Source organism: Corvus cornix, chromosome 6 (genome assembly GCF_000738735.6).
Source record: "Corvus cornix cornix isolate S_Up_H32 chromosome 6, ASM73873v5, whole genome shotgun sequence".
Taxonomy (NCBI): Eukaryota; Metazoa; Chordata; class Aves; order Passeriformes; family Corvidae; genus Corvus; species Corvus cornix.
In genome coordinates, this window is record NC_046336.1 from 36402475 (window position 1) to 36417771 (window position 15297).

At 42.1% G+C, this 15297-nt stretch overlaps 1 protein-coding gene across 1 annotated transcript; it reads right to left on the minus strand.

Moving 5' to 3' along the window:
• Positions 1-14838, minus strand: CISD1 (CDGSH iron sulfur domain 1). The gene is made up of 3 exons (XM_010408660.4): positions 14732-14838; positions 8810-9015; positions 1-4528 (listed from the first exon to the last, which is right to left on the minus strand). Exons 1-3 carry the CDS (start codon positions 14760-14762, stop codon positions 4439-4441), a joined length of 327 nt encoding a protein of 108 aa, XP_010406962.1. The 5' UTR covers positions 14763-14838; the 3' UTR covers positions 1-4438.
• Positions 14839-15297: the final 459 nt, after the last annotated feature.

Here is a 15297-nt window from a genome sequence, read left to right on the forward strand (position 1 = left end):
TAAATACTCCTTCTATTTATTACAACTGCACATCTAATTAAACAGCTTACAAAGTGGGGTGTGGAGGAACAGGAGACTGCTAACAGGACCCACTGCACGGGTGTATGTTTTTTTTCTGTCCAGTACTGCAGGATTTCACAGTTGAGGAAGAAAAACCCCAATAACAGATGTCTGCTCAAACACATAACCCCTTCACCTCTGAGAAGCATGGGTTTGGCTAATAGAACTGCCACTTTATACTTCTTATGCTTGGCTCTATTAAGGTGTATAATGAAAAGCAACATAACATTGTGTCATTTGATTTATCCCTTTTTCCTACCATGTAGTACTGTTACATGATGGTAAGTCTTCTCTAGCTTATGCTCCCCCCCATCCACCACATTTTTTTTCGCTCTTTTCCTCTTCTTCTTTCTCTTCACAAATTTGTCTGTTTATTTTTAAATTATTTAGTTTTTATTCAGCGGCTCTCTGCATTAGCCTCTGTATCAGGCAGCTTGGAAATCATCCTGTCAAGAAATGCACTACACACCCCAACAACTATAGAAAACAAGCAACAGAGAGCTTCAAGCAGCAGCCCCTGGTACCCATTCTAAATTAATCATGGCTCTAGGAAAATTATTCTGACAGTGCAAAGAAGCCACTCATCAATGCAAGAAAACGACAACAGAACAAGCCTGGATGCAGAGAGCAATTGGGGGAACAGGCATCCGACACTGCTGGACTGAATATGTGTCAGCGCAGATCTGCATGAAATGTTCTGCCTGGGCTGAAATAGCAATGGTGAACACCCATAAATTTGGCCTCCTGGCCATGGTGTTGGGCATCCTCTCTCTGCCCACAGGCAAGGGGGAGACTGTGTTCATCCACCTAATCCAGTCAGGGCTCAGCATGGGTTTTGTCAGCCTTGAAGCTTTAGGAGTTGAAACGAAAGCCAAATTTAGCATGAGACTTCCATGTCCAGGGTGGCTAAGGAGAAGTCAGCTGACAAGGTTCCTCTGCAACACCAATGTTTAGTTTCATGCCTACATTCTTATCCTTCCTATTATAAAATGTTCTTCCGTTTCTTGGGAGTGAGCAACTGTGATACAGCAGTGACTCATATTTCCATGTCTTTAGTTGCATTACACTGAAAGGAAAATCCAAGTCTAACTCCTACACAATTGCACAAGGTAAGTTTTACAGACCCCAACAGCATCAGAACAAGCCCCAAACTGCAATAAAATGGTAGTTTTAGCAGGGCTTGTGGTGAGCTCTGCAGCTCGCTGTCAGGGAACTGGCAATACAACTCCTGGACTCAAAGTGCATGAGGCTCTGGGCATGAAAAGCTGCTTTGTCCCCAACATATCTATGCAGCACTTCCAGCTGCCTGGGCTCAGCCAGCCAGCATTGCTGCTGAAATCCCTTAAATCCATGGCTGTAGAGAAAGCCCCTAGACCAGCACTGCCCTGATGGAGGCCCCATTGCATGGCCTCTGTTTCCATCCGGTGGAGCAGCATAGCTGCAGTGCTAGCTGCTGGCCTCCACCACCTCCTCAGCCTGCAGACTAACAGTGCCCCAACGAAATCTGCAGGAAGTATCTGTAACTGACAGCCTCTCCCCTTCAAGGATCCTGAATGTAGAAGCACTCAAATACCTGACATTCACACTATTTTGATGAGTTACATTCAATTACTTAAGAATCAGTACTTTAATTTCTTGACCTTCCCAACACTTACATGCTGAAAATAACAGTGAGGAGCAGAAATAGTTTTACTCTGCAGCAAGGATTCTTCTCTGCTTTAATTTTTGAAGGATTTGTACCACATTTTTATTAGGAGTTTCAATGTGAGGTGAAAACTGCACATTTGCATCATTTCTTTATGGTTTTAACTTGGTAGAAATCTAACCAATGCAATTCATACTCTAGAGATTATTTGAGGAAAGCACTAAAGAAAGAGACTTAGGAAAACACTGAAACAGTCAAGCACTCTGCCCATTAGAACATGGTGACCTATTATGGTACTAAGAAAAAATGAAGCGTTCTCTGTGATGCTCATTGAGACTGCTTGGTAAGTTTGTTTCCTCAAATCCAAGTTTCTCTTCTCATCACATTCAAACAGCTTGCATAAATAAGGTACAGTACAGGAATCGTACGTGCCTCTAATTAAGATCTCAATTAAGGGTGTTCTAATTAAGAACACTCAAATCAACATTCAGAAATGCAACACTTCTCCAAAACAAAAGTCACCAGGATTTAAATCAACACAGACTCTGCTTCTGCAACTTTGCTTCCCAGGAAAAAAACTTTCCATGGCGCCCACTTCCCTGACACCCGAACTCCTGGCAATATTTTATTGGCAAACTCCACAAAATAGTTTTATGACTCAGGAGACTCATCTGAAACCTCAGGACTTCATTTCTCAGACCATTAACATTGAATTTCTATTCCTTCAGGAGTAGACAGGCTTTGATGGAAAAGGAGTCTCAGAAGAAAAATCCACCCGACACAGGTTCGTGACTACAGCAGCACTGCTGTACAGCACTAAACAAAGAGCATACCCATGATAACACAGACTTTACAGCCTTGAGATTAAGATGAGCTCGAATGTGTAATTTGACAAAAATACAGAAATATCCAGTGTCATGTTCTAATAATACAGAAGTTACTTTGCTTTGGATAAAAGCAATGTATTTGATAATTTAAGGTTATAACAACTTTCCATACGCATTAGTACTCAGCAAAGTAAAAAATATCAAGTGTATTCACACTCAAGACAGACATGAAAGACAAACTGACATATTTGACTGCAACTTCTTTCAAATAGAGGTCTCTTGGACAGTAGTGCCCTTACTCTGACACTCCACCTGCAAACCCCTTCTCTACCTGTGCTTCCTTCTTTACTTTTTGTGCCTTCTGCCCAAATTCAGACCAGTTGGCCAAGACCTCAGCCTCTGAAAGTCTCACATAGAGACTATGCAAAACATCTTCAGTTTTAACCAGTTGTACCAACCACTCTTAATAAAATAAATAGAACCTCTCCTGCCCCGATCATTTGAAGAATCCCTAAGGGTCTAGGCTAAAATGTAAGCTTCTTAACAAGGCCTTTCATCTAGCCCTGAGGTAGTTTCTGTCCCAGGACATTCAGAGCTCAATCTTATGCAGGCTGCAGTTACACTAATGGACTGGGTTTAGTACAAAATTGCCCCCTGCTGCCCCACTCTTTGGGTTTTGTAGTTATATGCATGTTAATAAATCAAAGCTATTTAAGGAATCCAACATGACAGCCATTAATGCAACCATGCCAGACAAGAAGACAAGTGTCATGGGTAAGGAGGGTAAGAGCTCTCTCTGACATCCTTCCCTCCCTCCTTGTTTCTATTTCCAAAGCCATTCTTTGTCCATGCCAGGATTTCTTTTTTTAAATCAGCTGAACCACATTAGCAGCCCAGGGAGGCAGGAGTTAAGACACATAGAGCCTAAGGCCACATAGTAAGAAAGATGTGCCTCCTCCCTTCTCATCGGGAAGAGCTTTCCAGAACCAGCCAGTGCAATGGTGAAGCAGATGGTGATGATGGGTGGGGTTTTAGTTTTTATTTTAGCTTCTGGAATTAATCAGCATAGCCACCCCACAGAAGCATCCTGTCTGGGGAAGTTGGCTTCACTGCAAGACTGCAAGTGAAACTAAGGCTTTCTAGCAGCAAAAACAACCCTGCCACCCCCTGCTCATCACTCTTGAAGCGCTTTGTGTCATTTCACTCATCTATTAAGAAAGCTCTCAGAGACCATTTTCCTAATCCTACTCTAAATACAGGTCTGCAATTTGGATAGTATTTTCTTGATACCAAATGGAAGTAGGGTCAAATTTCAATGCTGCTGCAAAGCAAAGGTAAAGTTGCCCTCTAGCCCCATCTTACTTTCAGCCTTTTCTGTTGCCTGTCCATAGCTAGCAATTTTGAATTTGTTCTTTTACAGAAGCCACAGAGCACAGTAGTGTAACAGGCCAAATGTGACACCTGCAGAGAATGTAGCATAATCAGAGATTAAGATGGGACTGTGATTTCTTCCCTGCCACTGCCTTCTACATGGACATCTATCCAGCTCTGTGACTTTCAAACCTCTCCAGGATTTTAGTATCTACGTTTCAATACACATGTATTTGAAAATAATACCTATTTCCTGATGAAGTACATTCTGTGCATCATTTTAGCTTCACACTCAGTGAGAGGGTACACACACTTTACAGGACAAAAAATTTAAACCATGACTACTTAGTAAATTATGCATTGTAGTGATTGAAAGACAACAAGCACCAGAGAAAATATACATGCTGAAGTCTGATGTATATACTACATTGGGAAGTCTTCAGTGATATGACAAAGAATTTGTGGTTTTTTTCCCCCAGCTACAAGAGAGCAGAGGATTTGTCAGACATTGATTCTGTAGCTTCTACTGTCCACTCTACGCCTCCTTCCTCTTGATGATCAGAGGCCCAACGTTGTCGCCAGTTTCCTCGTTGTGCTTTGTGTGAGAGCCATCACACAGTGGGAACTGAAAAAAGAAAGAATAAACACATCTAAAGTACATCCAGAATCAGAACTAAGAATCTAGGCTGAAAGTTTATTAGGCATTTTCTCATTAAATCCACTGAAACCACAGACCACAACTTTTATGCCACCATCTCAGGTCTCCCTGAGTTTTGGCTGAACACTAGCTTTATCCTTGTTAGTGCAGAGCAGACAAGAGGCTTGTTCTAAAAAAGCAGCCACCAAACTCCACTTTGTTTGGTGTTCCTGCATCAGGTGAGCAGAAAGAAACTACAGCCCGAGCAGACCTTCAGCTGTAACCTACCTGGAGTACCTTACTCTCAACCTTGCCCCAAGCTTTCTCAGTGCTGGCCTTAAGAGCCACATCATTTGAAAGCAATTTGAAGATGTGTTTGTTCCATTAAAAAACCCCAAACAAACCACACCCTAAAACAGGCTGGTCACAGCAAGAATTACAGGGACTCCATTAGCAGCTCTAACTGCTCAAGTCGCAGAGCAGTGATAACTACTGCTCCTGGGCAGCTCTTATCACACGGAAGAGCCAAAAGACATTCTGTGAGGCAGTGAGAGTGAGGTTGGACCCCATCACTTCTCAAGGATGCATTTTCAGAGCTACACCTCCTCTGCACAGGAAGCTCTGGAGACGATCATAGAAATCACACATCAATATTTTGCATTCAGTTACAATTTTGTTTGCTTTCAAGTAGTGAGACTCTAAGATGGGCATTAGTCAGCTTTTGCCTTTGCAACAGCACTGTTCTCTTGCAGTACTGTCACAGTCATTATTCAACATTCTGATTTCAATGTTCCTACTTCAGTCACAGCCTTTGAAAAAGGTTAATACCCTATAACCCATGCTTAGTTAGAATAAAAGATTTCAAAGTACTGCACAAAACCAATACAATGAAACAATAAACAGAGCTTTAAAAATAACTCCACCTGGTCTGTAGGGTAGCGTTGGGAGGGAAGAAGAGAGGTGAGGTGTGGGAGTTTCTTCTGGTTTTTCACAGTAATGAAGTGTCAAAACCTATGCTAAAGATGGCAGGAGATATTTCTGAATAAAGAAACCTCAAATTCAGAGAATGCTTATGTAAGCTGATTCATGCAGAAACTTTCTCATCCCACTAGTCACTTGTGACTCAATGAGTAAGTAGTGACAGATACTTGGACAAAATCTGAGCGAACAGGAATGTATGTTTGTGGGACACTGACCAGCTTTCAACAGCAGATGTTCCTGGGCCAGTTGTTTTTCCATGCAACACCACAGTCCACTGGTCTTTACAGAAGCAACAACACAGCTTCCATCAGACATTAACATCTCACAAGCCCGAAGGAGGCAACCCAAAGTCCAGCTACAGGAACATCATCACTTCTAGTTTTCAATCAACAAGAATGGTGGGATTCCTAGGTTCAGATAGCATCCAGACATCTTTAACAGCTACCAATGGTGACTGCACTGAATTCATCCTACTGGTCAGCTGGTCTCAGAACACTGGCTCTCAGGGCCTGGTACACCAGACTTAAGCTTCTCAGGAAAAAACACCAAACCAAACACCACTCTTCCAGAACACCCACTTGGTCACGTTGAAGACCAGATACTGCATAGATGGATATTGGCCATGACACAATGTGTTCATCCCTGATTAAGAACAAAGCAGACTAGCAATAGTGGCCAAAGCTCAAACCGCAGGGGAACTGTACAGTAATCTGGACAGCTGAGCTGATTTCTCTTGACACTGAACACGTCTGGATTCTCTATCACTATTTCTGCTGATAGTCTGCAGCAGTACTCCTCAACCCACAACCTGGGGACTAATACTTCTCTGGAAGACACAGAGGCTGGAGGTCATTGTAAAAAGACAGCACATTAACTCCCCCCTCCCCCAACTCATACCAAAAAATGAAGACAAGTAAGAAAACAAGTTTTCTAACTTTAATTACAGTTTAAAGACAAAATTCTTGCCTCTACACTGGTAAGTTTGAGCACTGGGTTATTTCACTAAACTGGACAACTATTAAGTTCCTGCAGAGCACAACACTGAATAGAAAAGGGTCATTCAAAGAACCACCCATTTATTATTAACAGAAAATTACGTGCCAAGACAAACTTACTTCAATATACCACATGTGGTTTTTTAAAACACATACCTTCCACAGAGACTTTGGCCAGCACAAAAGCCTTTTAAGTGCACTATTTCAGAAAAAAAAAACCCAAACAAAAACAACTGCACATAATCCTGCTCTTTTTTCAAGAGTTACTCCAAAATACTCTGGTATAGTCCAACTGTTTTGTTATTCCCTGTAGAGGAGGAACACCATGCAGGGTCAGCTCTAAGTGCATGCACATCATCAGTGCAACAGAAACATTCTGTAGTTCCCAATGCTACTGGTTCTACCAACCTCATGCCTCAGGTGAGCCTGAATCTCATGAGAAGTGCACATAGTTATACAAAAGGACATTTCTTCTAGCCTTTATATGCACCTATTTAACAAAAACACAGCAGATACTTAATGCATTTGAAGTAACTGTAATTCCTGCATTGAAAACACACACATTCCACATTCTGACACCATGTAATTACAAATTTTAACAGTTTGAGAACTATAAGAGCCAGATAATGCCAGCTGACAACTTCCAAAGATGACAAGCATGTGAGAATGATGTATTTTATTACTGCCTGGCAATAATAAATATGAGAAGCACACAAACCATAATAAAGGTTATGCTACCCATGCTGCAAGGTCAGCCCATCAAGGCAAGAGGAAGGCAACAAAACTGGAAACTACAGCCTTTGAAGTGGAACATGTTGACTAAAATACTCATCGTTCAACAGCAGTAAAAGAAAACAAATGCCTTCCAAAATTTCCACTGACCTCCTCAATGCCTTTACAAGACCTTTCAGATCAGAATTCTAAAAACGTACTCATTATAGCCTCATCTACTTCTATTCTAACTCAGTAGGGCAATATGTTCCTAAACTGACAACACCCCTTAAACATATGCCAAAATGTACTTCTTAAGGTTTTTATTTCACACTAAAGAAAGGGTAATATCAAACAATAGCAAACAATTGGCAGGAGCTGCAATGCAACCAGTAGAACCAGACACTATCTTCCATTTCTGTTTAGAAGATTGAATAGGAAACAGAAAGCACAAACACCAGGCTTCAAGTGGGGTTTTTTCAGTTCAGACTCCAGACAATAAATAAGACAAGGCCACCTCCACAAGACTATTTCAGAATCAAATCATAATGCTGTTTAATCCTTAGCAGTGTTACATTGTAAAACCAAATTAAGGTACAAATGTGTAAGCTCCTGAGCTACCTGGAAGGTAATGAAGTCAAATCTGACAACAGCAAGAACCAGAAGTTACAGCATCTGGAAATTGCTGAGTTTGGCCTAATAAGACCAATGTTTAAGACTTGAGAAGTTGAATATTCACCTCCCTGGAGGAGAGAGAGCTAGATTTCAAGGCAGTTACCTGGCTTTGAAGTTCTGTATTATTTCAGTCTCCACACATTGGCATCCTCTAAAAAAGCTTTTAATTGTGCACCAGTGGTAAATGGACAGGATTAATCATGCAATCTTGCTTTCTCTCATTACAGATCCCATTATACTACCATTATAGATAAAGTATAAACATCTCAGCTACATCAGGTATCACACACCTCTAAGATCAGATTTAAATCTGAGATACTGTTATTGAGAGGGTAGATTACCACTAACTTAAGGCAATTGAGGCAACCCAACTTCAAATGCAAGCAAACTGGATCACTATTTAGGCCCAGCTTTTAGTTGCTCAAAAATAGGAGCTTAAAGTATGCCACTGTGATTGCACTGGCATACACCATGTACTAGTAGCAAGATACTTTCTAAGCTTCCAACTTTCTCCAAAAAAAGGTGCTTAAGGTCCTCACAGACTATGTTTCCTGAGCTCCTACTGGCAACAGGCCAATAGTTTTGGATAAGCCTCAGTATTAGCACAGGTAGCACACAAAATGGTATCTGTCATTCATGACCATGCTCCAGACAGTTGCTTTCTTTTCAAGAGGTCTTCTTCAGAGCTACAAAAACATTTTGTTCATTATTAGCATTGATCTGCAGGCTTTACTCTGAGCATCAGCACAGATCTGCATAGCTCTACAGATCAGAATACTGCTACATCTCAATGCAGAATAGTTTAGGTGAAAAGAGATTAGTTTCCTCTAAATAAAGCAGTTTAAAAATAGTTTTGCTGAAAGATGCATGCACATGAACAACACTGGACCATTCACTCTTCTCTTACCTTCTTAGACCTCCAACAACGACAGTACACAGCCTTGTCTCCCAGATCTTCCATATCAAAGGCATGGACTATCTTGGGGTTATCCTTCTGGATATGGGGATTCACCATTGCTTTGCAGCATTTGTCTTTAGAGAGAAATTTTTTGTAAGCTAGATATCCAACAGCAGCTGCTCCAGCAGCTAAGGACACTGCAGCAATCCATTCAACTAGAATAAAAGAAGAAAAAACAAGAAACTATCAGGTTTTGAATACAACATTCTATCAAAACTACTAAGCAGTAAATGTCTTTATGCTTGCAGCAACACCTTTTTACTTTCCAACAGATCTTTTTGTTCTGTAGTAATAACTCTCTACTTTAGAAGAGTATTTTCCTTTGACACTCACCTAGTTAACATGTTCTTTCCTGTTGATCAGAGATCTGTTTCACCCAAGTCCTTTCTACACAAGGGTGAGAATTAACCTGGCAAGAGTTTTCATGTTTTTGTTTTAGGTTTGGTTTTGGTTTAGGTTTTTTTTCACTCTTCTATTTAGCATACTCTCATATCAACATCAGTAGTACATGATTTCAAAGTTCAGATATTAAATCAGGTAAGTACATCCTGTAGCAGCAAAAAAACTGTGTTGTTTGTTTCAGTTGCAAGAAAGTCACTAAAGAAGAACAGTCAGCACCAACAACCCAAAACCAGGTTTGTCCCCCCCAAGGCATGGGTGCTGAGTAGCTTTTAATAAAATGCATCTTATAACTAAAAAAACTAAAACCAGTTGTTTGGCAATGGGGAAATTACTAAATATACTACCACCAGTAACAAAAGCCATCTTCGATTAAATCCCTACTGTGGTATAGAGGAAAGAACAAGGATCCAAAATGATTATGTTTAAGAATCATAGCACATGTTTATTTTAACTAGATTAAGTCCTGAATCTCCATAAGACAACTTTCATTTAAAAATCCTCTTTCTACCACTTCTCATCTTCACTTTTCCTCCCTTTATTTACCAACACAACTTTTGCAGTCTTTCTTAGTATAACATCCATTCCTGCAAGAAGTTTTCCAACTTTTTTGTGGCTCTATTGTTTTCTCCCTGCTTCATGAAAATATGCTGGACTTTGGCCCAAAGGTTCGGGTTGCAGCACCAGCCCCAGTTGTTTTGTCTCAGAGTAACAAGTGGCTGTTCTTTCTTTGCTTTTTATCCACCACTTCTACATACACATGTACTGCGAGTTCTGTTTACAGACAAATAAACAGGAATTTAAATTTTAGCACATTTACCGAACTTAATAAAATTAGAACAGTCTCCAGTGGGGAATTTCTATCCTGTCCTATGTTTCAATTGGATTTGTAAGATGCTAAGCCAGATGGCATCTTTGGAGCAAAAGACATCACTACGTTCAAGTCTAGGAATAAACAAAAACCTTTGTTAGTTCTTGCTACTTTCCATGACCGACTTGCTGTATTTCCACTGTGAGCTTGGACTAAAAGTATCAAGGTTTTCTGTCCCTGGTCCAGAGACTTTCCTAAAATCTATACCAAGCTCTTTCCTCAGCTAAAACACTGTGTTAGCTCATAGGCACCACACCGACCCACAGGCATCTGGCTGTAGCAACATGTGGAATTAGACAACTACCTGCACAGTGTCTGCAGCTCTGAAGGATCAGGGAAGGCAGGCACTTCTTTAGAGTCTTACTAAAGGAGTAAAAGATACAGAAATCCTTCAGAGTTCATTTTCTTAGTAAATGACACATAAAAGACCAACATACACTGAGACCTCCCCTGTAAACGAGTGACAAACCCTTCCTGTAACAGTAAAGTGATATTAAGATACAGAAAATCATCTTTAACATGGAAGAATTTAGGGCAGGCATGTTTTCCTACTCCCCAACTCCTTAAAACAATCAAAGCCCCAGAAACCATGTTGTGAATGCTGTTTTATATTCATCCAGTGAGTTTTCACCCTTTATTCCCCAGAGTAGCCAGAGTAATGCGCTAATTTTGATAAAGAAGTGAGGAAATGAAATTTAAGAGAGGATTCTATGAAAATCTGCTTTAATTTAGCACAACAGCCCAAACTAATCAAAAGAAAAGCTACAGTTTAAATCCAAGACAGCAGCTCTCAAGAAAAGCCACTGCAGGATCCCTGCCCTGTCTCACGGGAGCAGGGCTGTGGCAGGAGGAGGTGCTCAGCAAGCTCAGGGGACAAGCTGACAACTTGGAAGTGACCCCTGATGAAATGTCAAGTGCAGCTACAACAGCAAAAGCAAAACCGAGGACTGCTCATTGCGTGGTTTCCAGGAAAGCAGCAACTACAAGGATTGCCCAAGCTTCTACCGAGGCACTGCCAATGGATCAAATCTTCACCTACATTTTAAATAAGTGATGAGGGGACAGGGGGACCATATCCATTCTCTTATGAAATCTAAGGGGAAAGAATGACTTTAATGAAGACCATAGACGGCTCCTGTAACTGAAGCACCTTTTAAGGTGCTGCACCTTAAGGAAGCTCATCTTTACTTGTACCTATCCAAAAGTCCAAGTCAACTTAGCAAATGAAAAGAGGAAAAAAAAAATTGGTAATATTTCTGTGCCTCACTACAATCAAGAGAAGTCTGTACTAAAATTCAGCAGCACATTCAGAAGAGCTGTTCTGCACATCTGCAGCCAACCCAGATCCCTCTGACATCCCTTGGGCCATCCCCCATAACCGTGCACATCAGATCCAGCTCAACAAACAGAGATCATGAATTAAATTGTCATCTCATCATGCAGTGATCCTCTAGTTCTTCTCCCATGGGCCAGAGTCACCTTTTACATACACGGGCAAGTTGTATACATAATAGCTTCAGGTATTCTTTCTTATAACAGAGCAATGTCTTTTCTACTGTATTACCTTTTTTCATCACTTCTCTGGAGCCACTTCTCTTTTCCCCTTTCAGGATGGAAAATTGTATCAACCAATAATGCATTAAATCCAAACATTTAAAGAAGTCTTATTCTTTAAATTCCAGAACTGCCTTAATAAATATCATGAAAATTTAGAAGAAATATTTGAACTTATTCAATAGACTCTCCCTTAAATCATCCTACAGGGTTTCAGAGGCAGTAAGTTTTGTCTTGTTTCACATACAGATCTGGAAAAGCTGGAACACCCATTTAATCTTTTTAACTAACTTAACCATAAAATGCACCTGGAAGAAGAACATTTTTCAGATAATTTTAAATACTCTGAACTGTTTCAAGAGACCTCTGGTGCCAATTCAACAGTTTGCTGCCAAACTCTTAAGGTCATGCATGAGGCATCTGTTAACAGAATGACACTGATGTGGAGTGTCAAGGGGTTTTTATTTATTCTTAAAATAAAAAGCAGTAGGAGCAACTTTTAAGCTGTTATTATTAAAGAACTCCCAATTCTGGCATAATACAAAACCACAATGTTACAAGACAAGACGAAACAGGCCTGTGTAACATGGCAGAAAAATTGGTTTTGTGTTGTGAACACTAAACAATGGAAAAAAGTTTGGCTAAAATTGCCAGAAAAATTAACACACAAAGGAGAGAAGAGATGGCAAGAGAAATGGAAAGAAGGAAACAAATTCAAAGAGTGAAGTCCCAAGAGAGCAGGCAATGCACAGAAGTAAACAAAAAAAAAAACCAGAAGATGAGAATGGCAGTAAGACACTGACAGGGATTTATTGTCTCCTGTATTCTTTGGACATATCCTAATGAAAGAGATTTAGATCAAAGTTTCTCCTCTCTTATTTCTCTAAACATCTGTAACATTGCTTCGGATGTTTCCAGATCTAGGCTACAGAAGTAGTTTTTGGATCTGCTAGAGAGCTCTGAGAGATTTTATCCACAGGAAAACACACATTTACCATCTGCACTGAGAAGGGCACTAAGAAACTGAAGTGGTCTTGCCTCCACCTTGATCCTTGCTAAGAACCCAGATCAATTTACATTCTAGCAACTATATGGGGGAGAGCTACACCCTGACAAAGTTAGTCCAAGAGAGTCCTACGAGGCAATTTTCAAGTCACCTCTGCTGCTTAGAAAATATTTATGTTTTTCAAAAGTCACAGAGAAATAACTCAAGACATGAAAAACTGTATTTTATGTCTCTAGAAGTGCTTGTAACTTTCAAGCATTTTTATCCTTATTTCGTTGCCAATGAAGAGATTATCATTGTGCAAGAGTTGCTCATGACAGTCCAGTAGTGTCACTGCCCACAACAAAAGGCAATGCTGGAGAAACACATGATACTCACTGAAGAGTCATCCAGGGTAACTGGATGCACAAAAAGCCTAACAGTAAAAGCCAAGCAGTCAAGCCAACAAAATCACTTCTACCAGGCACAGCATCCACAAAAACTGGGGTTATGACTGGCAGGTTTAATTTAACTGAAGCCGTATGGTAAAGAGGCTACCTGATGGAAAAAGATTGTTGGGTTTCACCAATAAGCAGTAAAAGACAAGTCACCATGATCAGATCTGTGGTTGGTGTGGGGCCACACCTGCAAAGAATCATACCTCTCAAACAAAAAGCCTTACCTGTGCTACTCACTGCCTTCCAAAGGGCAAACATGCCCAGAAGCTATTAACTCCCCCACTGCTACCACGAATTAAATCTCACAAAAATATGGAAAGTTTCTGGTGTCTAGTTTTCAGTAGAGAATAAATGATTTTCAAAATTTATCAGCCACATGCCAGCTGGAGGAAGAACTGTAACCTGCCAGCCACAAGGCACTGATCAAGTTTAATCTTGTCAGAAATCACAGTAACCTAATGCTGTCTCCTCCTAAACAGAGCACCCTCCAGACTAGTCCCATCAGCTGCTCCCATGCTTTTCTTAGATATTTTCAGTTTGTTTAGGAGCATATTCTTCTCCCGTCTCCACAAAATTTTTCTGCTCAATTTCTAATTCTTGCATGATTATAAATGACAGCAAGCTGCCCTTGGGAACACAACCTGGATGCGAGCTATTACCAAGTCATCCTCAAGGCTTTGATTATTTTAACAAGCATAGCCTTCCATCACTGTATCAGCCATCACTAGTCTTTGCCACCATCCTCTGTACCAGCAGTCTCCACCCTCACCCACTCCCCGAAAAAAACCCAAGCCCAAACTATCTGCCTGCTGAATTAAGGATATAAACCATGAGCAGCTTTACAAGTGGAAACCAGTCATGCACGTGAAGCTTATTTTTTAGAGAAAATTAGGTAATTCAGCTCTCTATTCTATCCTCCACCCAGCCCAATTCTTTCATCCTGTCCGGTTGTGCAGTATTTAAAGCATTTAAAACACACAACGCTATCTCAGGCACAGTTCAAGTCAATCATTACACAGCGCAAATGTCACCGTTACCTCTACTGTACAGTATCGGGTAGACAAAACCTCTGAAATCTACAGGTTTCCATGAAATTTTCACTCAAAGAGGTGGAAAGGCAAAAATAAAACAGAGGTGTCTGAAATGGGCAGTTCCCACTACAGATAAAACCCGGAGAGCAACAGAGCCCGCTGCGAGGGCCGAAGCACCCACAAGGGCCGGGCCCGGCGCGGCGCTCGGCGGCTCCGGGCCCTCACACAGCAGTAGGGTTGGACGGGTTGCAAGAGGGGAGCCTCAAGCCGAACCACCACACCGCATCCCCCCCCCCACCCAGAAACCGCAGTAGGGATTTTATTGATGAGCGGATCCCACCGACCGCCTCCAGACCAACCGCATCCCGCGGGACCGGGGGGGGGGGGGGGGCCGCCATTTTGTCCCGGGGATCCGGCGGGGCACGAGCCGCGAGGCGGAGCCGCTCCCGAGAGGCACCCCCAGTCCTGCCCGCGCGCGGTCCCGTGCCCCCAACCCTGCCCCACTCAGCCCCCCGATCGGGTCACACCTCGAACCCCCGGCCAGCCATACCCCGCACCCCCGGCCGGCCATACCCCTCAAGGCGCTGTTCTGTCCCGGCCCCATCGCTCCTGCTCTCAAGCCGCACTGCGCACGCGCTACTGCCCAAGATGGCCGTGGGGCCGCGCCTCAAAGGCCTTCCGGCAAAACAAGGGGCTAGGGGAGAGGTGGAGGGTACGGTATGTGTGGGATGGCAGTGTGGAGAGGACGAGGACGACGGAGGAACGAGGAGCGGACGCGCGCTGTCACGGGCCTGACGTCCGGCACAGGGCTCTCAGGGAGGCCTCTGCAGCTGTAAAATGGGTGTTGGGCACCACTGTGCGTTCTGTGCAGACACTGGCTTGGCGCGGCCCTGCCGTTCTCTTCTGCTAGTGGTGCTGTGGGTGCCCAACAGCTCTGCAAAACGCTTAGGACAGATTGCTGTATGAGCCCTCTCCTGTGTAGTTGTGGAAAGATGAAGCTGAAAAGTGATATCCTTTGAGTGACAGCCCCCTCGAACATCATAAGCTTGGGTATTGATGTGAGAATTACTATTCTTTACCTTTAAAAAAGTATTATCGAAGTTCTATACCTGATTAAGTACTTGCTACTCTGGCACCTA